The following is a 24,379-nucleotide window of genomic DNA, read 5'->3' on the forward strand; positions in this document are numbered from 1 at the left end:
TAAAAACTGAACGTGCTACTGATTTATGATTTATACTCAGAAATAATATAGAGATATTTTCATTGTAAAATCAAATTATGTCAAGTATTAGAGCTGTAAAAAAAGTACATGCCGATAATAGGACAAAGGAAAAAGGTAGAAAAGTCTGTAGCAAGACCTGAAAGTGTTCCCAGCTCTCTTCTGGAAAAATCTGTTCATTAATACTCCTAACACAAGCACTCCCAAAAAACTTAATGGCTATTTCTCAAGTCATAAACTGACAGCAGTAAGTGTGTAAAGCTATTCAGGCAGTTAATAGTAACAACAACTATACTGTGGTGCTTTTAGACACCAATGAGTGTAGCAATCTACAAATAAGAGATGTTAAAATTCTGGACTTTAATTTCAATTTATGGTGAACTGCATTGTACAGTCCTATCTAGAGTAGTCAAATTCTTAACTACTTATGTTTTCCAGAAGTTTCCAGAGGGAGGCAGTCAAGGAACTTCTTTAACAGCTTGCAAACGTGTGCCATGAACAAAACCAGGCTCAAATAATCCATAATACCCACAATACTCAAGTAAGCTACTGTTTAAAACCAGAACGCAACGTGGCAGTTTTGACTGGATTTCAAATGCTTTGAGGTCTACCGTGAACTGAACAACAGCATTTTTGAAGTGCACAGCAGTGAAGAAATGCCCATCAATCTGTTACCTTGGTCGGTAAGCTTCAGTACCATCTTTGATGGTTGGCAGTGTGACTTTGATAGGGTGACCAGAGGCAGACATTGACTTTTGATGTCGAGGGCGCGTGGAGACAGAGGCCACTGCAGAGCCTGCAGAGGATGTGCTGCTTGCAGACATTTCCGTCAGGCTTTTTTCATGGCAGCAAGGCAGGAGGGATGGACAAATGGCAAGGGAAAAAAGGAAAGGTTAGTGTAAACCCCCTTAAAAAAAAAAAAGAGGAAAAATAACTGATTTCTTCTTTTAGAACACAGCAGTGCTGTTTAATTAAACGAAGACTGAGTGACCAGGCTGCCTTAGTCAGCTAAAGAATACAGAATTCTAAGAAAATTATGTTCATCCATAAATGAATTCACTGTATATGTTAAGTTAGGCCTTTTAATTCCTCCCAAGATAAAAGCTTACACGCACAATATTCAAAGTAATGAAAGACTACAAAGAATACAATGACATAATAAATAATACTGAAAAATAAATTCACAAATACTTAAATATACTGATTAAATAGACACTCTTCATTTTTGTGAACTGAATACCCTTAACTGCAGTTAAAACAAACATCTAAAACTTGAAACATCTGGAACTGCTGTTGCATTATTACTTGGAAGTGACTGCGTTTAAAGGACAAAGTTGTCCTTCTCCTTGGGACTATCCCAGACACTGCTGGGCTGAGTTAAACCTTTCAAAGTAGTTTCCTTCTTCCAGTACTTTTATTTCTCCTTCCTTAAGTGGCAAGAAGGATGAAAGTAGTGGCAAAACTATTGTGCCATTAATTTTTAAAACAAAAGTCAAATAAATTAAGGCAAAATACAGCTTTGCCTCTATAAGCATAAGTGAAATGGCATTAATAATGTATTAGCAACTACAATCCCACAGCTCAATAATATCTGTAGCAAAGAGGTGAAGATTTCAGATTAGTAATTTGATGACACAAGACATTCAGCTGCACCGAATTCAGCTCCAACACTGCTTATTTTGTAGGAAAGGCAAATAATACATCTAAAAAGGAAATAATTCTTCATTTTTTAGGGTATGGTCAAAAAACTGAGCATGATATTCATTGCATTCATGAAAGGAACAGGGATTAAGAGTCTTTCAAAAGTATGGAAAAAAATTGAACTGTAAAATGAAAAACTTGGAAAAAATCCCTTCCCATTATAGTGTTTTGTCTGTTAAATCTCTTGACGGAAAAATATCCTTGTGAGGTCAGAAAAAATATTTTAATATATATTTTAACCCTCTACCTAAAAAATATTATCTCATTTCTTTTCAAAAATGGATTGTTAATACCTCTGTTCAAATATTTGAAACTATACACAAAAATTTGGGAAAACACTTTTGAAAGCACCCATCTAATACTCTGAAATAATTTAAATACTTAAAATTAGTTTTCTGCCTTTTAATGTATTTCCTTAAATAGTTATACTTTACACGTTCCATAGCTTATCATTTTATTGTAAACAACCCTATGCTTCTCTTACTTGCAAAATTTTATGCATCTTTAAATTCAAACACTATGACAGAAAACAAAAGAAAACTAGTTTACTAGATTATGCTATTTCATGCTATGAATTTTTTTGTTCGTTTGACAGTAACTGTTGTATTTGAATAGCTAAAAAGCATCAGAGTAAGACCTGTTATTTGAATCTAAAAAAAAAAAAAAAAAATCCATTTTTTATTACTGTCCATTAAAGCCAGTATTTTATTTTTCAGTCAAGTACAGGGTTTAACTAACCCAAGGGATGAAAAGCAGATTTAAAAAAAGATGAACTGTCAGTGTTAAACACAATATTACTTAACAAACCATACTAAACTGAGTGTCATTGTCATCCCACAAGTAGGTGGAAATTGGTTACCACCATCATGAAAATATTTAGACCAAAAAGTTCAAAGTTTTAACCATTTCAGCTTTTTTGAGTGATTACGGGGAAATGAAAAAGGGTCAGGCTACACTGTCAGAGCAATCCATCTGAAGCTCTCCACAGCATAACTGCCCACTTAGCAATTAGTTGTTAGTACAATTACTTCATTCTGTGTTGGAAGACAACCCTCAGTAATCAATATGATTCCACACAAAGAAGCATACATTTAGTTTAAAAATTCACCACAAACAAAGAAACAGCAATGGAAGATGAAAACATACACTTGGACTTCATGTATTTCACACCATGATTAATGGTATTAATTGCATAATCTGCTTCTTCTGTGCCTCAGCTCTTGTACCCAAACTAATAAGCAAGAAAAGCTGAACAATACCTGTTGTCCTTCCCATTCTGTATTGCAGAATAGCGATCTGAAGAACGTTCACAAACGTAAGTGTTCCTCCTTGTCATTCCACTACCAGAAAACACATTATTCTACAAGGAAATTAAGACTAAAATTAAACACCTTTCTTCTACTGTGTATTATGTTGTACAAAAGTCTAAGCATTGGAAGAAGCAAATCAAAACACCATTCCAGCCACTTATGTATATTGTTAATGCTTTCAAATGTACTAAGTCAATTTGTCAACACAAATCATTTATATCATCAGCTATTTTTTTCCAATAGCTCATTTACCATCTCATTACTGCACCGTTGAGAATACAGCTAGAGAACACAAAGAAATTTAATTTTGCTGACACATGCTTTACGAAATATTATTATGCAATTCCCACATATTGTATTACTGTATTATTTGTCCCTGGGATACAACAAACTGGGATCCCAGAGAACACACCTATGGCTGGCTGAAAGGCTTTCCTGCACAGCATAATTTTCCAGTAAGGGCTCCAGTCTGTTGCCCCTGTCAAAAGACCTTTCAAGAGGAAAATGGAAATACTATCAATGTCAGTCAGCCCAGAAATTATGGTGCAGATAATACAGCAAATATGTCTTGTAGCAACAAATACTGGTCATATTTCTTTCTATTACTAATTTCAGTTTGTATAATCTTAATAAAATAACTACAAACATTCTCTCCATCCCTAGTACACACGGGTTAGCTGCTGAAGGCTTAGCTTTAGTACATGACATACAATTCTCACTTTTTAATACAGCGCATACTGAATTTGCGGTGGGAGAAGTTGCACCATGCTAACATTACATTCTGATGCCTGCTGGCAAAAGATTTCAAATACCCTAGACTCAGGTACTGTAGGACATCATGAACTCTGCAAGATTTACTGTGTTTAGGTCTCCCTCACATACAGTTTTTCAGCATTAATATGACCCCACAGAGACCACCGAATAAACTGTTTTAAGGCAAATTTTTAAGGAAGATTAACAACTGCAGTAACTGTTTCTGAAATTAAACTCTCCTAAGTTACAGTAATATGACTGAAGGTGATAAATATGTTTTCGAGAAATTCTGCCTTCCCTATCACGTTACCCCCAAAAAGTTACACAAAAGTATTTAAAAATCCACATTAAATTAGCTTTGTTCACTTTAAATGCTTGTGTTTTAAACAAAAATATTCACTATCTGTGTAAGCTGCCCAACCTTGAACTACAATTGCAATATCAGACACCAATATTCCTTAATCATGCCCATCACAAAGCCTTTGAAAGTCCCCAAAATAGTAACAGAACTAAAAATGTACAAATACTGAAGTTGACATTAGCAAGTAAATCAATTTCTCATTCTTCATAGCAAAGATACACCATTTAATTAGTTCTCACAAAGCAGAAAAATGCTTGTGACATATCAGCTTGTACCATACATGACTCGAATCAGCTTTGGGGCAATATAGATTTGGGAAGCTCAGACAGGAAATCTAACCTTAGATGCAAAGTTCCTGCATGCAATCCACACAGCCATACTTTCAAAGACTCTTGGTGGGGGGGAGGGAGGACAACAACCTTATTTACAATTAAAAAAAATATATATCTGTTTAAAGCATCTGCAGATGTATTGCAGACACAGCCTACAGAACATTAGGAGTTAAATGAACTTCGGCATTTATTTTGCTTTCAGAAAATTCTAGCAGAAATGCATATCTTCTTTCCAGAATATCCAAGATAGAAGCACACACAGAATCCCAAATGACAATGAGAATTCCTGCTGCCATTCCACTGTACTAAAAGATGGCAAGAATTTTTGTATTTAATAGACCATCTCTCCTAAATAGCACAAAATATACTTGAATCTTAAATCATTACTCATGTTTTTTTTCCTCCCCACATGAACTCTTCCTCCTAAATAGCTGTTTAAACACCATGCAGTATTTTTTCACTGTGAATCCTAAACACCGATACTACTGCACAGTTTCACCACTGGAATTACCACAAGGCAAACAGATGCTTTCACATTAGAAGAGACAGACTCTGCTATTTGGAACAAAGATGTTTGAGGCAGTAATGATAGCAGTTTACAGAACTGTGAATATCATAACAGAAGCATTAAGAAATAATTAATTTCCTAGTTCAGTTCCTTAATACAACAGTCAGGTGGTAAAAATAATATCATCAGTAGGCACACACACCAGAGAAAACAAGTGGGTTGTCCCCCCTCATCTCACCCCATTTCTGAAGTCCAAAATGAAGTGGTTTCAGAAAACTAAACACCAAATTTACAGAGAAAGTTCACGAGAGATTATGTAGGATTGATCAGATGAAATCTCTAATTCAGAAGTCCCTTGACTTTCTTGTAGATAGACAAGCATTAGAAACCAGAAAAAGAGCACTCCATATTGGCTCCCTTCTTATGTTCTTTCCTTAAATATCCAGTATTTTTCTTGACAGAAAAAGTTTGCCCAAGTGCAGACATTCTCATGTTTACTGTTATGTTAGTGTTAGAAAAAGTGAAGTTATGGGGGAAGGGAAAGGTTTATTTTAAAAGGCATCCACTGTAGCCTATTTCTGTCTGCCAGTAAAAGTTACCAGAAATAGACTTAGTGGCTTATTCGGTACCCATTATGTCTACAGTAACCTTGTGCTGCACATTTTGTTTAAATAGGGAAAAATAAATATAACAAGCCAAAAGCACACACAACTCACACTGGTTACTGCACTTGATTTCTTTCTTTCTGGACCCACAAGTGGACTTGCAGCCATCTCTCCTTTGGATCCCACTGTAGTGCTGCCAAGTTTGCGTGAGACATCCTTGTCCCAGTCTTCTTTCTGTTCACTTTCCACACTGTTTGCCTGAGACCTTTTTGTGTATGACACAGCAGGAGGAATCGAGGGGCCAACTGCCAAATAAAAATAGAATTAATAAATATCTAAAAATAATCACTGCATTTTTCTTGGCCAAAGTAGTCTAAATATAATGCTTCGAGTCCAAAAAAAGCATTTGAACAACTCTGACGGCAAACTGAGCACACAGACCAACCTACTAAATCGAGCTGTGACAACCTGTGTTCTTTTTATCCACTCTCTGTTCACTACCAATTTGCAGCTCAGAATTACTTCCCATTTCACATCAATATGTAAAACCTATAAGAGCATTTTAATTCTCATTTTAAATTCATGCAATTTGTACCATATTATGAAAAAAGGAATTAAATTATATTTTTCAAAATTGTTTTTAGTACTTTTTGCTGCATGCCTTTTCCTCTAAATACTATGAAAGATTACTTTCCCCTGAAAACCCTACATGTTTGTTTACAAACATGTTTATACTTGGAAAAAATCATAACTCTATCACTCTCATAATTCTTTAAAATGTTTTGGGAAAACACCTTCGTCAGTAGACTTTCACATTCCTTTGAAATATAATCACATCAGCTAACAATTTTCACAACATTGGTTTCTTTTTTTGGACAAAAAATGCAGGAAACAATAATGTAAACTAGGCAGAGAAAAAGGCCAAACATTTTAGAAATATTTATAGCAACTTGATAGCTTTCATTTAATGTATTAAATATGTATTCCTTTTTGATTTAAGCACTTTCACCTGAAAATGTTTCCTGAATGCCTGGTAAAATTGTTATCTCTTGGAAGCAAACAATTTGGGCCTACAGCCAAATGTACTGACAAAATAATTGGTTTGCTGCCCTTAGGGTTAATCCAGGGCAATAGCTGCCATCAGTTCCTAAGCAGAAAACACCCCCAATGTCTCATTTAATGAGTCAACCAAGTAACAGGCCTAAAGAATTAAATCTGCAAGGTGCATGGATCCACATTTACCACAGAAGCTTTCATAGAGAGACACACATCACAGATAGCACGATGAGCTACGCAACAAATGCAGAGCAGGGGACCTGCCAGGTTCACCAAACACTGCCCATTCCCACCAAACTGTCTGTAGCTTCACTTGTTGGAATGTCATCCCCACCGTGATCGCTGAACCGCCGCTGCTTCTGGTTGGTGGAGATGCTGCGCTGGACCTTCAGGTGGGCTGGGGACTGCACAGAGCTGTTGTTGAGGTCGCTGCTGGGACGAGACCTTTGACCCAAGTTGCTGCTGGACAACGAATCACCTGCTTCAAACTACAAGAAAAACAGTTTTTCAAACCATAAACGAAATTCAATGCTACTGGTACCTTTATGGCATAACAAAGCAAGAAGTTCCAATCAAAGGCTTTCTTTTTTAAATTTAAAATTTTGTCCAGAGTTGAATACTCTTCAAGATTAATTTTATCACTTCATCTGTGTTTAATGTGCTTTAGAAACACACAGCTAAAGCTAAGTAGGTAATGAATGCTCAAAATAAAATTAGAAGAATCTTGACAGAAACAAAAATGGTGCTATTTTAAAACCTAAGCCACAGAGTGGTTTCTTCTGCCTTTTTTGTTTTATTTTAAAGCCTAAGAGCATTCATAGCTCCAGAACAGTTTTAAAATGCATTGGACTGAGTCAGAAGGACTAAAAAAGCAAGTACTGACTAAAGGATTCCTTATGGCTTTCAAAACATCTTTGTGAGGTCTGTAACTCAGCCACTGATTTGTTCATATCTAAGAAGCGTAAGTTCTATGTAAGAGCAGAGGAAAAGACAAATATCCTCTTCCAAGCCATTTGAGTCAAAATGATTTCCGACAGATTCCCTCCATGCTCTGCCATCACAAGGGAATTCTGGCTCAGAGATGTGAGAAAATGCACTCAAGGATGCACATGTCAGATCTACACTTTCTTGGAATTGAAGGAAAGCCAACAAAGCAGCAGGAAAAAATTCCTTCAAAAAGAAAGCCTTGGTCTCTGATTTCTTGAAAAATCTATGTGGTCCCAAAAGATGTACAGGTCCTTCTAGTTCCAAAACAGTCACAAGATTTTCTGCCACAAATTTATTAATGACTACAATTATATGATTCATTAAATAAGTAAATATACTATAAAACAGCATGTGAGTATGAAAGGATGAGCACATTTCTGAGAAATAAAGGATGTCACATCTGAGTAGCTAGAAAAATAATTTGTATTAACTATTTCAGATTTAAACTGAAAACACACATGACAGAAAGAAGGCTTAGAAGTCATGGCACTACAGATTATCAGCCAACTTTTTAAAAAAGCAATTTAACACATTTACAAGCAAACATGAACATGCTGAAGACTTAATTTATTTCTCCATATGGGAGCTAAAAAGATATCCAAGAAGATATGAAAAGGGAAAGACATTAATAAGTTATCAATCACAGTTTTTAAAAAAGATTAAAAAATAATTAATAAAAACATCATTTAACCCAGCAACATATAAAGGCCAAAACAGAAATTTTAAATAGCACTTACTTCAGGTGGTTTTCTGCCTAGAAGCAGGTAAGTAGCCATGACTTCATCGTACTTTTGGTTTACTAAAGATTCATGGATTTCTTCTCTTGAAAAGCCCATTGTGACCATAATGTCTAAAAGTAAAAGAGCCAAATATATCAGCAGAGTAAGTGTTTGAGTTTACTGACAAAGAACAGTGAAAACAGAAAAACAGCCTTATAATTTACAAGTAACTAAGATTCAACTCAACCCACTGAGGTTTTTTTTGCTGTGTAAGAATAGGAAATGCTGACAAAATCCTCTTTCATTGTTATTTTCATCTTGAAAACTCTCAACTATATTATACAACTCTTAACTAATTTATACAACATTCAATATTATTCAACAAACAAAACACTGACAAATAGAAACTATGACTAGCTACTGGGCCAAAACAGTAACTTTTTCTAACCACAGCAGGCAAAAACTGTTGCCCTCATAATAAAACCTGTTTCGTTCAGTCTGTTAAATTCTGTAGCCTTATTTGTCTTTTGCTGTGCTTGTAGATTCATGTCAGCTCAGTGAAGTCACAACTGTAGTTAAAAGGAGGCCATTGTAATGGAATTTCTCATTTAAATAAAAAGAATGCATTTTATTTGTATGATGAGATTGTAGGTCAAATTCTGTAATAGTTTGGCTTCCAAGATAAAATTGTCTGTGTACATCAGATCCAACATCCTTCTGAAAGCTTTACCTATTCTCTTGGTGTCATTGAAATCTGGTTCAGGCTCAGTATATGGCTTTAGTTCTTCTTCTTCATGGCCAACATTCATCCACCGATCCTTCATGATTTGCTAAAAAAAGAAAAGAGCTTTGGACCAACATATCATTTACCATACCCCATTACATTTGTGCTAGCTTGTATACTAGCACAATAAATTGTATGCTGAAAAACAATTTAAAGTTCACAATAATCTGAATGCTGCTCTTTCCCTCATACTTTTTCCCCTCACACCCTTTTGTTTCTCTAAGTTCATTTCTCCTACAATTTACCCTTTTGAATACAATCCCCCAGCCCAAAATATGAGAAAAACTACTGAAAGAAAAGAATCTTTCATTTTGTATCCTTCACTTCCACTGTCTCATCTGATTTTGCCCAGTGACTGACAATCATGCCCTTACTCTTGGTTAACATCCTAAGATGGTACTGCAATACCAACTCTATCACAATGAGAAGCTCCTTCAAAGGAAGTGTTTAGAAACTAAAGAATATTTCAGGAATGCCCTGATGCTTCCTAGAGTCATTAGTTTCAAGATCATAATGCCAACTGGTCATTTTTTCCTATGGATCTTCTCACTGCACTTGACCTAAATATGTTCCCAGTTTGGCTGGAGGAAGGAATGTCTCTTAACTCTCTCTATGCCATGTAGTTATTCAGTTCAAAACGTTCTCCTGCCTTCTTTGGAAAATTTCCCTCTGTTGTGGCCTGGATCTTTTTATATGCCTTCAGGATTGATTGTCTGGAATCCCTAACCATCACAATTTCTCCTTGAGGGCATATTCATCTTTAAACTGCTAAAATCATTTTCCCTCCAACAGCACCAGGCACACGTCTCTTCAGGGACAGATGCTAATACTGCTCACTATATGGACACAAGATACAAACAAGTGCCAGCAAATCAAGTTTCCCACAGGCTCCAAATATGCCTTGCAAACACCAAATTAAGTTATTTCTCACAAAGAGCCAAAGACTCAATTTTCCATTGATACAACCAAATTCTTTGTATGTAGTGCAAATTAGACCCCAATAGCAGTATCCTTACAAGAACAATACAGAACTTTGTGCAAATTAACATTTTGCTGACAATAACACTTAAAGATTTGTTCTGTCATGGAATTGGTTTTTTGGCTTTGAGGGGGATAAAGAGGGAGGGATTGTGAACACATATTGCTATACTGCATTTTGGACACACAGAGCATGAGCCTACTTGACAACAGACTTTGGTCGCTTATTTGTAGCCTTGCAGTAACCCGAGAGACTCCCCAAAGAGTAATATGCAGTCTCTGCAATCACAATTTTTTAAATAAACTGTTAATTACATCTGAAGTTTAAGCACGATGAAGTGACAGCAATCACTGCTCAAATTCTACCTCCCTTTCTCAGTTCTTCTTGAATTAACAGGCAAACCTGAAAATTCCCACTTAGAGCTTTTCATGTCTCTTCAGTAGGTGGATCTAGAGTTCAATGTAATCTGGTCTCTGTTGCCATCTGTTAAATATCTACATTTTTGCTAGCCTCTGTCTTTTAAAGACATGATCTCAGAGGCACGCTGAGTTATTGTACAACTCTTAAACAGGCTCTTACAATCAAGCATTTTGAAGCGACACAAACAATCCAATTCCAAGATCAATACTACATTTGTTTAAGTTCTGCTGGGCTTTCAGTCAGATGATTAAAGAGCGACAGCCTTGGTCAGAATATTTAGAAATCTGACCCAAACTGTATTTCTTAAACATTGACCCAATCTAAATTTCAACCAACTAGATATTGATGAATTTTCCCTCAATTTTCAGGAAAACTATCACATAAAAATCTGCCCTGGCTCAAGAGCTGTCTGTGTCAAGGTTATTTTGGTTTATTACACTCTGTAAGCATAAATCTGCTCTGGTGGAATTTCAGAGCAACACTATGCAAAAGAATTAAAGACTGGGAGAGAGAGAAAGAGGAATTTGTTGAAATCCTGACAATTAAGAGATCCACGTATTTTCTGACAGTACATTCTTCCCATCTCTTCCTAGGAAGATTTACGGGTTTATAACAACATTCTCTTGCTCCTAAAATGTTTCTTCTCTGCTGCAACAATGAAAAAGTCTAAATGAACCACTTAAATAAAGATTTGCCTGGTCCTTACCACAGGCTAAGTGCTAAACCTAACCCATACAGTGCTGATTCTGTGTGGATCTCAGCTTTGGTGATGATGTCACTGACTAACATCCTTTTGGATGCTCTGCCAAAAATATGCATGGGAACTGAGAGGGTGTATGGCTGGGACTGAGCAAATAATCAAAAGGCAAAGCACAAAAAAAATCCTTCTCACCTAAGATGACATTGTCTTTCCACTTTTAGAAGCTTCTAATAAATATATACTTTCATTCTAAACATGCAATTTTAGAAGTGCTTGGACAGAAGAAATAGTCATTTTTTTCCCAAACCACATACCGCCCTTTTTAAGTCAACAAAAGTGATTTCAGGAATATCCCTTTGCAAAAAAGGTTGTGATTTCTCTCTCCCCCTCAGATTGGCATCCTGATCAATGCCTGTTATCAGTATTTTGGAACTGGCTCAAGACCCTTGATCACACATAACATTTGTTCTCTCCCTGTGCCACACAATCTGACAACCTTGTTCTTTCTGCGAGGCTGCGATCCAACACCTCTCTCCAGGGACAGGAAGGAATTTTAGAACTGGATAACACTACAATATCTAGAATGAAAGTGAAGGTAGATCTGAAGAGAAACTGCTAAAAATCCAGAGGAATATTCAATAAAAGAAAAAGCTATTTCCCTAGAACTTCAACATCACACAGGAAAAAAGTGATCTTTGAAGTGACTACACTCTTACCATTATGACCTTTAGACATAATGAATGCACATCAGTAAAGCAGAAGCCATCCGTCATTCTCTTCAGCACAGACTTTATTCAAGTTAAAACTATTTACAAAAAGTCAAAAACCTGCATCAGCTTGGAATGAGTTGCATGCAGACAGAGCTCAGTGTGTGCATGCTTCCTTGCACAGGTAGTGTCCATGCCAGGAAATATGTCATGCCACTACAAATAAAAAGCTGCTTGAATGGGATTTATTCTCTGGAACACCATCCACTGCTGCACAAGTACGTGTACAAAGATGAAACAAAAGTCACTAGTGATTAACTCAGGCAAGTACTATTTTAAAAGCATTCTATTTATCTTCTGCTCTACTTTCATCTCTATGGCAAGTAGATGTTATTTTTAAAAAAATCCTTCCTTGTTAAGGATTCACAAAATAGAACCAAGCAGCTTTTAGAGTGACCTCTACATCAATTATTTCTTAAGTATCAGCTATGCACTAAGTACAAGTCATACAGCAATCTTGAACAAAACAGAACTTTAAAAAACACCGAACCTTTTAGACACCTTACAAGTTATGCACAGATATGCTCTTTGCACCCCATGAAAAGAAAACCTAACTTGCTAACAAGAGCAACAAAAATCATAACTCATTAGAAATCCTCAAAACAGATTTCACCTGAGGGACACAGCAGGTATTATTATATATATCAACTTTCAACCTACTCAGAAACAAAGCTACCAGAAGAGGGAAAAGAAAGGACAGAAGAGAAATAACTAGCCATTATCAGCTTACAATTCAAAGAGTTCTTAATGTTTACACATGTTATGGAACTAAAACAAAAAATCTCCACACAGTTTTCTATCAGTTAGTTATTCTTGTACCTCCTTCTCAAGAAGTCATGCTGAAAATGGCAAGTTGAGTAAAAAAAAAAAACCTTATGGTACTGTCTGCTGCTGGTCTTGTTTTTCTGAAAAACTCCAGGAAGATATTTACAATCTGGTCCTGCTTTCCACAGATTTTGAACTAGCTCCATTATCTGACTGAAACAAGTGGGAACAGTTCGCACTTTGAAATGCTCTTAAATTAGTTTTAGTCAGCTGCAATTAAGGTTAGATTTTCACTGATTAACACTTTCTGTTTTCAAGCTGCACTGTTTCTGGGACATTTCCTCCTTTTTTTAAAAAAAGACTTTTGAGCCCTGGAAACACGAAGAAAGTGTCTATCCTGAAAAATTAAGAATTCTCAAGCAATTGTTCTATGTTACTCTTTCTTAATCTGAACCCCCATTTTTCCAACACAAAATTACTTACTTCCAAGCTGCCTCGTTTTATTGGATTCAGTACTAGTAGCTTCTTGAGTAGATTTTCACAGTCTGTGGACATATAGAATGGAATGCGGTACTTCCCCCTCAGTACTCGCTCCCTTAGTTCCTGTTAAATGAGATTTTTAAAAGGTGAGCTCCTGATGACCTGGAAGATTTAAAGCCAGCAAAAGCCAAGCTTTCACACTGTAACTGTACCTTTAGATTCTGACCATCAAATGGCAGTGATCCACTCACTAGTGTATACAAAATCACCCCAAGGCTCCACACATCCACTTCAGGGCCATCATATTTCTTTCCTTGGAAAAGTTCAGGAGCAGCGTAAGGCGGGCTGCCACAAAACGTGTCCAGTTTATTACCAACCGTGAACTCGTTACTAAACCCAAAGTCTGCTATTTTAATGTTCATATCTGAATCAAGTAGAAGGTTTTCTGCCTAAGGGAAAAAAAAAGATGAAAAGGAGAATTTTTGTATCAGAGTAAATATATATGTAGTACAAAGTATAATTTATCAATAAATCCAAATACGTTTTTCCTAAAATGGTTCTTGCAGAATAAAAGAAACTAATGCCCCCAAGTACGTTACAAGGACTGAAAATCAACAATGTTTACTCAAGCAAATATAACTGTTACAAGCAGTTAAACAAACTTAAAAGTCAGCTAGTGAATTAACTATGAACATTTTATTTTCTGGAAGAAGTAACTTAGTTCAGCCTTTGAGTGACATATCTAGACATCTCAGAATAGCAGTTTCAGCTTTTGACAGGTTCATGCCAATTTCTGATGCCAATGAGAGTAAATCTAATCCTAGACATCATCTACCATTTTAGTAGAGTGAATGTTAGAAGGAATTTAAGACTTTAGAAGAAGATGCCTTCTGCTTACAAGATTTAACACTTCAAGCTATACCTGTATCAGCATTCTGCACTAAAGATCCTCTCCTTTTTACAATTAGCATTTGCTTCAGCAATAGCAACACCAAGGTGATAACAGTCAAGTATTTAATTTTTTTTCCACACACAGTGTATTCTATACATCTAAGATTGTCTGCGCAGCAATCATGTGAATGTAATACGTCACATATACATGGATGCAAGTGTACAGATGCCTGGAGAGTCAGCCAACAGTATCTCACATTTAGTATCCCAGGTAGGTAAGAAGATTAAAAGGGTGAAGTTACACAAATACTAATAAATTACTGGCGGGGAGGGGGAAGCGTATTTCTCAAAGTGCAAGGAGTGCAGCACTTGAATTGGGCAATATTTATCTAACTGGGTCCCAGCTCATTATCTGCATATCACCAACACAGGACAGCACCAAGCAGTGCAAGAATCCTACTTTTTCAACAGGAGGACATATATTAACCAGAGTAGAGGATTCACCTTATTGCCAAACAACTGATTTATAGCAAACAGACATCTCTCATCATGTGCTGCACTCAGAATTGAGCACAGAAGATATAAAAATGTCTTAGCTCACTATCAGAGCAGCAGCAATCTAACTGTCAGCTGATTTGAATGAAAGGGTAAACATGGTTTTGTCTGGGTTGGTTTGTTTAGGTTTATTTTTAATAATTTCACTTATAGTCAATGAACAGAACAGGAGACAATTGAGTACCAGTATACCAAGCCAAGAGCTAGCTGAACAACAGAATTTAGCCTTTATCAGGAGTAAAATACAGCCCATTTTTACAAACTCTATCCTGGAAAATATTTTTTTTTTCCAATTCATGACCTGTAATCCCAGCTGGTTCCAGCTGATGTGCCTGGAGACAGACTCACAGAGCTATTTTCCAGATCTGACAGCCTTCTACACTACTACACAAAGACTTTATTTTCCTTGTGGTGAAAACAGTACTGTCAGTGCAGCTGGTCTGTGATTACAATAGTCCTCCTAGTTCAACAGTACTCTGCTACCCAAGTGCCCCATGCTTTTAGGTTCCTTACTTCAAACAAAAATACCAAAAGGCCTTTTTAATATGCCAAATAGAAAGACTATCCTCTTGTTGATTACATGTTCAGAGCAAAATGCATGAACTGAAAAGATAAGTTTTGTGCATCACAGGATGAGCAAAGTTTGAATCGGTTATAGTCCTTTCTACAAAATCTGTTTATAATTACAAAGTTAAAAGGAGACAGTTTAAGAACCCATGGGCCTCACGCTCCTTCCTACCAGAAGAGCCTGGACAAACTTACACATTTTCTTGCGCATCTCCCCAGTTTAGTCTGAAATAACTTGTAAATGATAGGGTTTATACGGTTATTAAAGCTAAAAAAGTCTTATCAAAAATATCCAAAGTGGTGCTAGACCTCTGCCTTGCTGTGTTGCAACATCAATTGCTCAACATGCTGATATCATGGAGAGTCAACAGAAGCAGATGAGAATGCAGACACCACTTGAAAGTTGCTTTTTCCTCCTCTACAGCTCCTTAAGAAGAGTTTTAATGGAGACAGATGTCACATCACTTGGAAAGTAGAGATGAAGCAAGAGTATCTCCTCAAAGCCACACATTTAGTCTTTTTTCCATTGGAAAATGTATTTTTCACTGGCTAGGCTGACTGGCTCTCAGTCACACCTTACTGAACTTTTCAAATGAGTCTAGCATAACTCCAGCCAAGAGAAGACAGAGAGGAAAAAAATTAAATAAAAGTTATTTTGGAGCCTGCCTGCCTGTCATGCAAATAAGATCAGCAGCAGACTCCTTGCGGCAGGTAGCTCCTATGCGAATGCTGCAAAGCTGTTTTGCATAGGCTTGAGAGAACAGCCTGTAAGCTGTGTGTGCTATGAAGCCAAGAAACGGAAGAGAGGTGGAAGCTCTAAGAGGCTCTGGGAGAAAGCAAGGTGCAGAATGCTGAGTAACTCCTGCAGGGGTTAATGCAGCAGGACTCATTAACACAGCTGGGCTGAAGGAGCCAGAGATAGATAAGCATGAGGAGGTGGCTGGTTCCCCACTCCCAGGCAAGTGTAAGAGTGAGAGAACCAGTGGAAGAGGCTTGTCCTGGCTGGCCAAGAGGTCCCTAGGAGCGGCCTTCTGCAAAGCTCAGCAAGAGTGGCTGCAGTAAGCTCTGGGGAGCTTGACAAAACATTCACAGGCTCCAAACCATCACGTAAGATGTGGAGGAAATTTTTTTAATTGAGATTTCAGTGAGATCCAGCCCTTTCCTTCCTTGCACTCTGACTTCAGAATGCTGAGCAGGCACCTGCACATCAGATGACAACATTCCTAGGGCAGGGACGACTCAGCAGAAAAGGATGTATTTATTATCCATCCTCATGTGCACATGCAGGAGCTGGCAGATTGACAGATATCAGGGAACAGATTTGTAGGAACAAGGCTGAGAAAATGCTGCAGTACATTGTAAGGTAAGACAAGAGATACTGGTGAAAAAAAACCTCTTAGAAGTTATTCAACCCCAGCTTTTCAGAGGTATTTAGACACATTAGTAAAAAAAAAAACCCTACACCTGTGTTTCTTTGTAAATGTACAAAGACATCAAAGCAACAGCACAAGACAGCTTTAAGTGTGTGAAGATCTTGTCCAAGTCCCATGATACTTAAACTTGGCATGAAGACAACTTCAACTGATGGCCTAGGTTACACCTGCATTTGCTAAACTCTTAATATGGTCTGCTGGTTTACATAGATTACTAAAAAGGATTAAAAAAAAAGAAATTAATCTAATTTCTGGTTACCCTTTATTTTTCCCGCTCAAATTAAACATTGTGGAATATAAACCAGAAATTCAAACCAATTAAAACATTAGATTAAAAATCTAACATATTTCTTATAAATCACTAAGGAAAGACTATTTTATATATCCTTGCAATATACTTTAACTGCAAATATTTTAATTAAGTAGTGCTGACTGGTATCAATTGATCTTTTGCAGCTTCACTGTGTAGGTATCAGTATGACAGCAGGTATAATTCTTTGGAGAGCACATCTTTTTCTCAAAGCCAAAACTGGAATGAAAGTAACACATGTTCTATTCTTGTCTCTCCCCTGTTCCAAGAGGCAAGCTACAATATTTTTGTGCTTCAGAAAATTGAGAAAAAAATACAAATTATAGTTCCCTCATTCACATGTTTGAAGCATTCACAGGCAGTGGCAAGGACTAATATATAGAATGAAATTAAGTCTATATGATAGGCAGCAGAAACTAAAATAAGTAACAACCTACCTTGAGATCACGATGAACTATGCATTTTTGATGACAGTACTGTACAGCAGATACAATCTGAAACAGCAAGATGATCAGTGAAATATTTCAACTTCAGTTTAAGTTTTTGCATATAATTTAGCAATTTTGTTTCCTGATATGATTCACTAGAATGTAAGAAATCAATGAATAAAGCGTTTATTGTAAAAAAAATTCACCCACGTTTCTTTCATTAAAGCTTAAATACTAAAACTAGAAAGATCCTATAAGCAGCTCATTTTCCTCCTAAAAAGAAGTTTAATACATACCCCTCAAGATAATAGCAGAAACATATTTTTAAATGCAAATCACCCAACAGCAATAACTATTAAAAGGAAATTAATCCACCCTTCAACCCAGTAGCCAGATACATCATCTCAGATTTTATCTTCTAAAATATCAACTGCATATCTTTGCAATTCATCCCTAACGAAACAATTAATTCAACATTTTCATGTCTTTCACATATACAGCAAAAAACAAAGCTGAAACAGTAAGTTAAGAGCAGTTTCTTTAAATGTTAATTATGCAACTTAACTCTGAAAAATACCAAATTTGATATATTTATCTAATTACAGCTTCTCAAAACAGTCACTAAAACCAGGGTAAGAAAAGGATTAACATGAGAAAATTTGTAATAAGAGTATAAAAGCCTATTACAGAAAAACCTTCATACAAAGCAGTGTGACATGACACAGCAATATCTGTCACCGTATCAACATCTCTAGATAGAACACCTGTAAAATTCTAAAATATTCTGAAAAGGATTTAAACCTCAAGTGAGTCACAAGAAAAAAAGTGACTCTTAGGAACATTGACTAAAAGAAAATATAAAACAATCTTACTATTTTTAGACAGTATGTAGGAAACATATTTTTCTCTTCTGGGATTTTCTTTTTCCACTGAAGCTTTAATAAACATTATCAAAACAATTTTTTTTAAGTAAAAGAAGTTGGCTCACACTCATTTCTATCTGAAAACACCATAAATAGAAACATGGAAGTATGAATGCTGATTTCATACCTGCCTGAATTTTGAACGAGCCTCTTTCTCTTTCATTCTTCCATGTGCAACTAGGTAGTCAAACACTTCTCCTGATCATGACAAGGACAAAACATCAGTATTTTTTTTTTTCACTATCACACACAATCAAAACATGCTTGAAAACAACACACAACCCATGCTCCCCCCCTTCTTGAAGGGAAAGGAAATAAAAGCAGCCAAGAAAAATTCCTTTTGACTTTTTGCATCGGATTTCATTCAACAAATAATAACTAACAAGTAAAAATTGAACCCTTCATACTAAGGCTTCCTAAATTTTTAAAATAAATTGACTTAACCACTGTGAAACAAACAAAATTCATCATGAAACTTATTCATATTGTATGTAAGACACATTGGGAATTGGGCAACTTATGTACCAGATTTGTTTTGCATATCCCTAGTGGCTTCACTTAACATTGTTTATATTATTTCTGTTTATTCCTTCTTGTTCTCTTTCTAATAAAGCTACTCAAATGCCTTTCAGACTCTCATCTTTGCACTGTCTGACAGCAGCCTTTCCTTGCTGGTCACTGGCACTGTGCTGGATTCTCTTCCCACATTCAAACATTTCCCATTCAGATGCTAAGCAGCTTCTCCAGCAGGCACTCACTATCCTTCTCACTATGAGCCTGCTGGTTCCCCTTCCTGTTTTACTTATTCCCATCCCCGGATCTGCCTCTCCAAGTGCTTTGGCACACATTTGCAAGATAAAATGAGGCACCAGTGCTTGCCTAAATATAGCAGACAAATACCGAGTCAAGAGTTTTTGCCAGAATCAGCGCCAGATTATCTCCTGATACTGCAGCAGGAGCTTCAGAATGGGAACTACCCTTAAGCACAAACCTAAGAGGTTACTTAACAGAATCAAGAAATCCTGCCCTGGGAGGTTTGCTGGGACTGCTCTGAAGGCCAGATTGGAATAACCCATTAAATCCTTAAAGCGTTTCTAGGCATGTAACTGGCATTTCAGTTTATCCTTAATGCACATTTCAGAATCCACTTACCCCCACTGGCATATTCCATTACCAAATACAACGTCTTTTCAGTCTCAATAACTTCAAATAATTTTACTGCAAGAAAAATGAATGAGAGATTGCAGCCAGGAGTAAAGGCACAGCACAAACAAACAATTATACTCATGGAAGGACTGTAATTTATGGTCAGTGATAACACTAAATAATACAGAAACTTTATATCCTTTAGGTTAGCATTCTTTTGAGGGGAAAAAGACCAAAATTAATTTCTAAATCACAGTTGATAAAAAGCATATTAATTCACAATTTTCTCAGAAATTTACACACACTGTACAAACAAGTTCATGCTGAAATTAGTGTTTAATTCGACACAGACTTCTTTAAGATCATACAAACCTCCCCTGTTTTGCTAGTAAACTGCTCACAGTCAGAAATCTGAGATTCTGACCAACTAAAAACCAAGTGGATACCAAAAATGTTAAGTTTGACTTTCCTCAGATTGTAATATAACCACTCATTTAAAACAAACACACCCCCCCACCACCCCCAAGAAAACAAAAAACAGCAGAAGCTATGAATGCTGAAAAAGCAACAAACAATTTAAGGGATGAGAAGGGAGTGCCTAGCATGTAATAACTTGTACACCTCATCCATACCTTGTATGCAACAAGCCCTCTGGCCGATTCAGGACCATTAACTGTCTCTGGAACAACACTGTCCAGCCCTCCTCAGCCAGAAGAATTGTCATCACAAAGTAGGGCCCTGAAGCTGTGGGGTAGGTGAAAGAACTAAAGCAGAAAGGGAAAATTACATACTTGGCAACTCTAATTCTCTGGAAATATCAGTCAGCAGGAGTCTTTCCTAGACTGAACTAATGGAGTTTTGCTACTCTCACCTAAGAAACTCATGCTTTTGGGTCTCAAGAATAATTTCAGTAGAAGAGGGGAGTTGGGGTACTTGACAGACCAGAGAGCTCACATCTCCTACTTCGTGTAAGGCTTTCCTGGACTCAGCAGTTTATCTCCTCAGAGCAAAATTCTTGATGCAAGCAGAGTCAATAAAGGAAGTGAGACAATGAAGCATTTACTGGATGCTTACTGTCCTATTATCTCCAAAAAAAGTTTAATAGCAGTACATTCAAATACAGCCAAATAGAGTAAAATGTAAACAGTGTAACACAAAAAAAATATGCAGAAATGCAGGGTTCCTACCAATATTGGGATGATTCAGTATCTTCATTATTCGTACTTCTCGAAACAACTGTCAAGGAAGCAGGACAATTTCCTTAGAATGTGTTTATTAGGGAAAAATTACACAAGATATGCAATTTTAAATGTCAAAGAAGAGACAGAAAAGGCCACAGAAAGTAGCATTAGCATAAAATATAGATAAATATAGTGCACTGAACTCCAGAAAACATAATCTACATCTTATGCATTAAATAAATATAACCACTACAAATAACTATTTACCAAAACCAGACTGATTTTTAAGCTTTATACGAACAGACACACTAAGCTGCACAGCCCCTTCTGGAGTTTCACATATACCAAACCCCACAGATTATTCACACAAGTTTTCACTCTCTCTTTGCTCTGATTTCTCCAGTGACTGGCAAGCTCAGCCAACTACTCCAAACACATAGAAACTGTAGGTGCACAAGGTGCAACACTAGAGAAAAGTCACACACAGAAGTTCAAATGGAATCAGACACCAGGAATTCTGACATCTTCCAAGTCCTGCCGCTCCACAGAGGTGAAGCAGACACATTTGCTTTTCCCACAACTACCAAATTTTACACTGGATCACCAGCAGCAGCAATGCCACCTCTCTCCCCCTGCAAGTCCTGAAGGTTTATCATTGCTGAAAGTCTGCTGTATGCTCCTGAATCATGTAATTATAAACAACTGGAAGAACTTAAAGCCCTAAGTATATATACTTCAGACAATGGTGGATTTTTTTTTAAAGAAGAAACAAGAGGTTATTGCTCTTAAATTTCTACCATTCATGGCTTTATTAATTAGAGGTACATCAAGAGTAACCTAAGGGCTTAAAGGAAAGAAGGCAAATGAGAGAAATCAGAAATTACTGTAGCTTGGTACTGTATACTTGAGGCTGACAATACAGATAAGCTTGCACTGTTTTACTTCAAGTGAACAGCATATTCCCTATTTCCTGTGCTGCACACTCTTTGATCCTTTAGTGGGCTGAAGTAGGATGCTGAAATAAATGAAAAAATGCTCACTTTCTAATATAATGCTCAGACATTTTGGAAACACCTAAGTGCTACAGTCCTCCTTAGAGAGAAACTTGTTGCTGTTTTCCTCATCTGATATCTCACAGACATCTCACCCTCCATTTTCAAAATTAGTCTCATTTGACCAGATGCAACCTTAGCAAAAGGGTACAATGATGCAAGCAAAAAACCGAACAGCTCCTCAGAGGAGCACTTCAATGGGTATTGTATGATGTTTCTAAAATTCTGCATTTGTTCTACACATTAAGACTACAGAGCAACACCTTATTGAAACTCAGCTTTTGATAAAGTACTATTACTACACCTCAAGTAATAATATTACAGTTCTATACTTGCATTATTTATTTCAAGCTTGTTACTAAGCACTTGTCTTATAACTGCCATTAAAACAATTTCAGAAGGAAGCAAAGACTATAAAAGCATTTCTCTGAGCAATTATGAACAGATGCAGTTTGCTTATGTCTAAAACATAAAACAGGGGCATGTAACATTATGCACCAGAATTAACTTCAGCAAATATCTTTTCCTCAAAGTCAGTCATTGCTAAGAAAAAAACACCACACCATGACATTCTTTGTTAATTTGTTGTTTTTCAAAGTATTCGAATTTGTTGCACAAGAATAAATTTTTTAGCTAAATCAATATAAACTAATCAGAAGCTAACAAATCTAAACCAATAGATGATATGGCCTCAGAAGAGATTCTAAGTAGGTATGTGGAAAATCAGTTCCTCCCAAAAGAATGGAAAGGTATTTCATAACTTAACACTGTTAATGCTGGTATAAAAGGTACAGCAATGAACACATCATAAGCATGATTGAAATATGAGACTTCTATAGAAAATTATTTCTACCCTCAATTTTATATTTAATGTAAAGCACATAGGAATTGAAAGAAAAAAGATATGCATTATTCTATTCAATATTACAAGGTTTAGAAGTTTACTAATTGGTTTAAGTGTCTAATTGGTTTAAGATTCAAATTGATTTTACAGTGACATGAAATTTTGTTCCACAAGTATACTGAACAAAATCGTTAACAGTATTCGAGGACATAATTTTACATTGTAACTGTGCATTCCACGAAGCCCTACTTTGAGAGAAATCTCGTTGCCACGCTTTCCCCATGTATAATCATGCTGGTCATGAACACCGCCAATGTCAATAACTATGTACTTACAAATAAAGACACCTTTCAACAATAGCCACTACAGCCCTCAATAAAACTCAGGATACATCTCTTCCTTTGCAAATAGAGGCATTTATGCAAAAAGACCACAGTTAGTTCCTACAAAACCAAGTTTCTTAAATTTATAAGAATCTGGACAGAACAGTGATATTGATTCTCCTTTCATGACAAGGCGACCTGCTGCAGGATTATGATCCATTTTACCAACAAAAAATAGCATTTTCTATCTTCCCACTCCACTATGTATTTATAGGACTGCTGCTCATTCTTAAAAAGTCCCACTATTCAAAAAAAGCTCTTGAACAAGCATCTCCTTGTTGAAAAGGTGCTACAGCCTCAAAAGCCTCACTTACAAAAAGGGACAGCCAGCACCATATTCAATTCCTAAAATTTATAGTTAAGGAAAAGCCACAAGACTTAAAAAATTGTTTTCTGTGTTTCCAGCTTAATTTTTCAAGGCACAAACTGCAGACAGCAAAGATCTTCTGCCACACCATTAACAACATTTTTACTTGCTGTCAGACTGACACCTATGCTTAAGATCTACTATTTTAAGTCACTACAATCAAACTGAAAATCTTCAGTTAACCAAGGCTTTTGAAAGATGTGCTCAAAAGATGCGCTGGTTTCTAAACTGTTACTGAGAAGGGATGTAGCAAAAGTAGCACAGCTTTCAATAGGTAATATATTGAAATTGTTCCAAATCTCCTACTACTACTTTGTGGCTAGCACAGGTCTTTCTCGTGAGAACATTCCGCTGTGTTTTATAAACAAAGATAAAGTTTGGATGTTTTTAAAACAGTGTCTTGAGATTTGGACAGTTCAGGCCTGGCCAATCAGGCCTGGGGGGAGGTTTCTGACTGACCAATCTGGGCGACCTCTGAAAAGTCTATATATATATTGAAATCAAAATAATAAACGCTCTTTCTTGCCACACTGAGAACTTGGGTCCTTTTCTCTGCTAGCGGCTCAACAGCAACACTACTTCTGTTCTGCTTTTCTTATCAACAGAAGGAACTTAAGTTAGAGGCTCCAAATATGTTTAAAGAATAGAAAGCTTGCTGACCCTTAGAAGGGGCATCTGAAATACCATTTTCTAATTAAACCTATTAATAAAAAAGGCACCTTTTGCTCCACTAGCATTTTGCAGAAGAGCAACAGAATGCTTTTCAGAAACATCCCTAGTGAAGCCACCACAAGACAACACTTTCAATGTAGCAGATATGCAGAAAATAGACCAGCTATTTTGATATAAATTTGTGTTATGACAAAGACCAAATACTTGTCAACAAATTACAATAGTGACAGTGGGAAAAGCTAAGTCAGTACAATATGTTACTATCAAGACAGCAAGTCAACAATAAACCCAGCTCTGTTCTAAACAGATGCTTGCTGAGTATGGTGGTAACTGAACAAACTGAAAACAAAATAAAAAGGTAGGACCCTTAATTCAACACTGG

The 24,379-nt window shown here is 36.5% G+C and overlaps 1 protein-coding gene across 6 annotated transcripts in view; it reads right to left on the reverse strand.

Moving 5' to 3' along the window:
- Positions 1–24,379, reverse strand: part of MARK1 (microtubule affinity regulating kinase 1) — a 58,115-nt gene that overhangs the window by 7,304 nt on the left and 26,432 nt on the right. For 5 of the 6 annotated variants that reach the window (XR_014850699.1, XM_085054754.1, XM_085054755.1 and 2 more), the window contains exons 4-15: positions 20,686–20,734; positions 19,505–19,570; positions 18,480–18,550; positions 17,439–17,495; positions 13,458–13,694; positions 13,249–13,368; positions 9,081–9,180; positions 8,369–8,481; positions 6,979–7,132; positions 5,700–5,893; positions 2,979–3,079; positions 694–852 (exon numbers count right to left, since the gene is read on the reverse strand). Coding sequence is in view for 5 of the 6 variants with exons in the window: in XM_085054754.1 (XP_084910880.1) it covers positions 694–852; positions 2,979–3,079; positions 5,700–5,893; positions 6,979–7,132; positions 8,369–8,481; positions 9,081–9,180; positions 13,249–13,368; positions 13,458–13,694; positions 17,439–17,495; positions 18,480–18,550; positions 19,505–19,570; positions 20,686–20,734 (1,421 nt within the window). In the remaining variant the exon portion in view is untranslated. Of the gene's footprint in view, positions 1–693; positions 853–2,978; positions 3,080–5,699; positions 5,894–6,978; positions 7,133–8,368; positions 8,482–9,080; positions 9,181–13,248; positions 13,369–13,457; positions 13,695–17,438; positions 17,496–18,479; positions 18,551–19,504; positions 19,571–20,130; positions 20,259–20,685; positions 20,735–24,379 lie in introns of those variants that run through there. The other variant, XM_085054756.1, reaches the window with a different exon arrangement.

The sequence above is a fragment of the Lichenostomus cassidix genome, chromosome 3 (assembly GCF_008360975.1).
Source record: "Lichenostomus cassidix isolate B80296 chromosome 3, HeHo_3.0, whole genome shotgun sequence".
NCBI lineage: Eukaryota > Metazoa > Chordata > Aves > Passeriformes > Meliphagidae > Lichenostomus > Lichenostomus cassidix.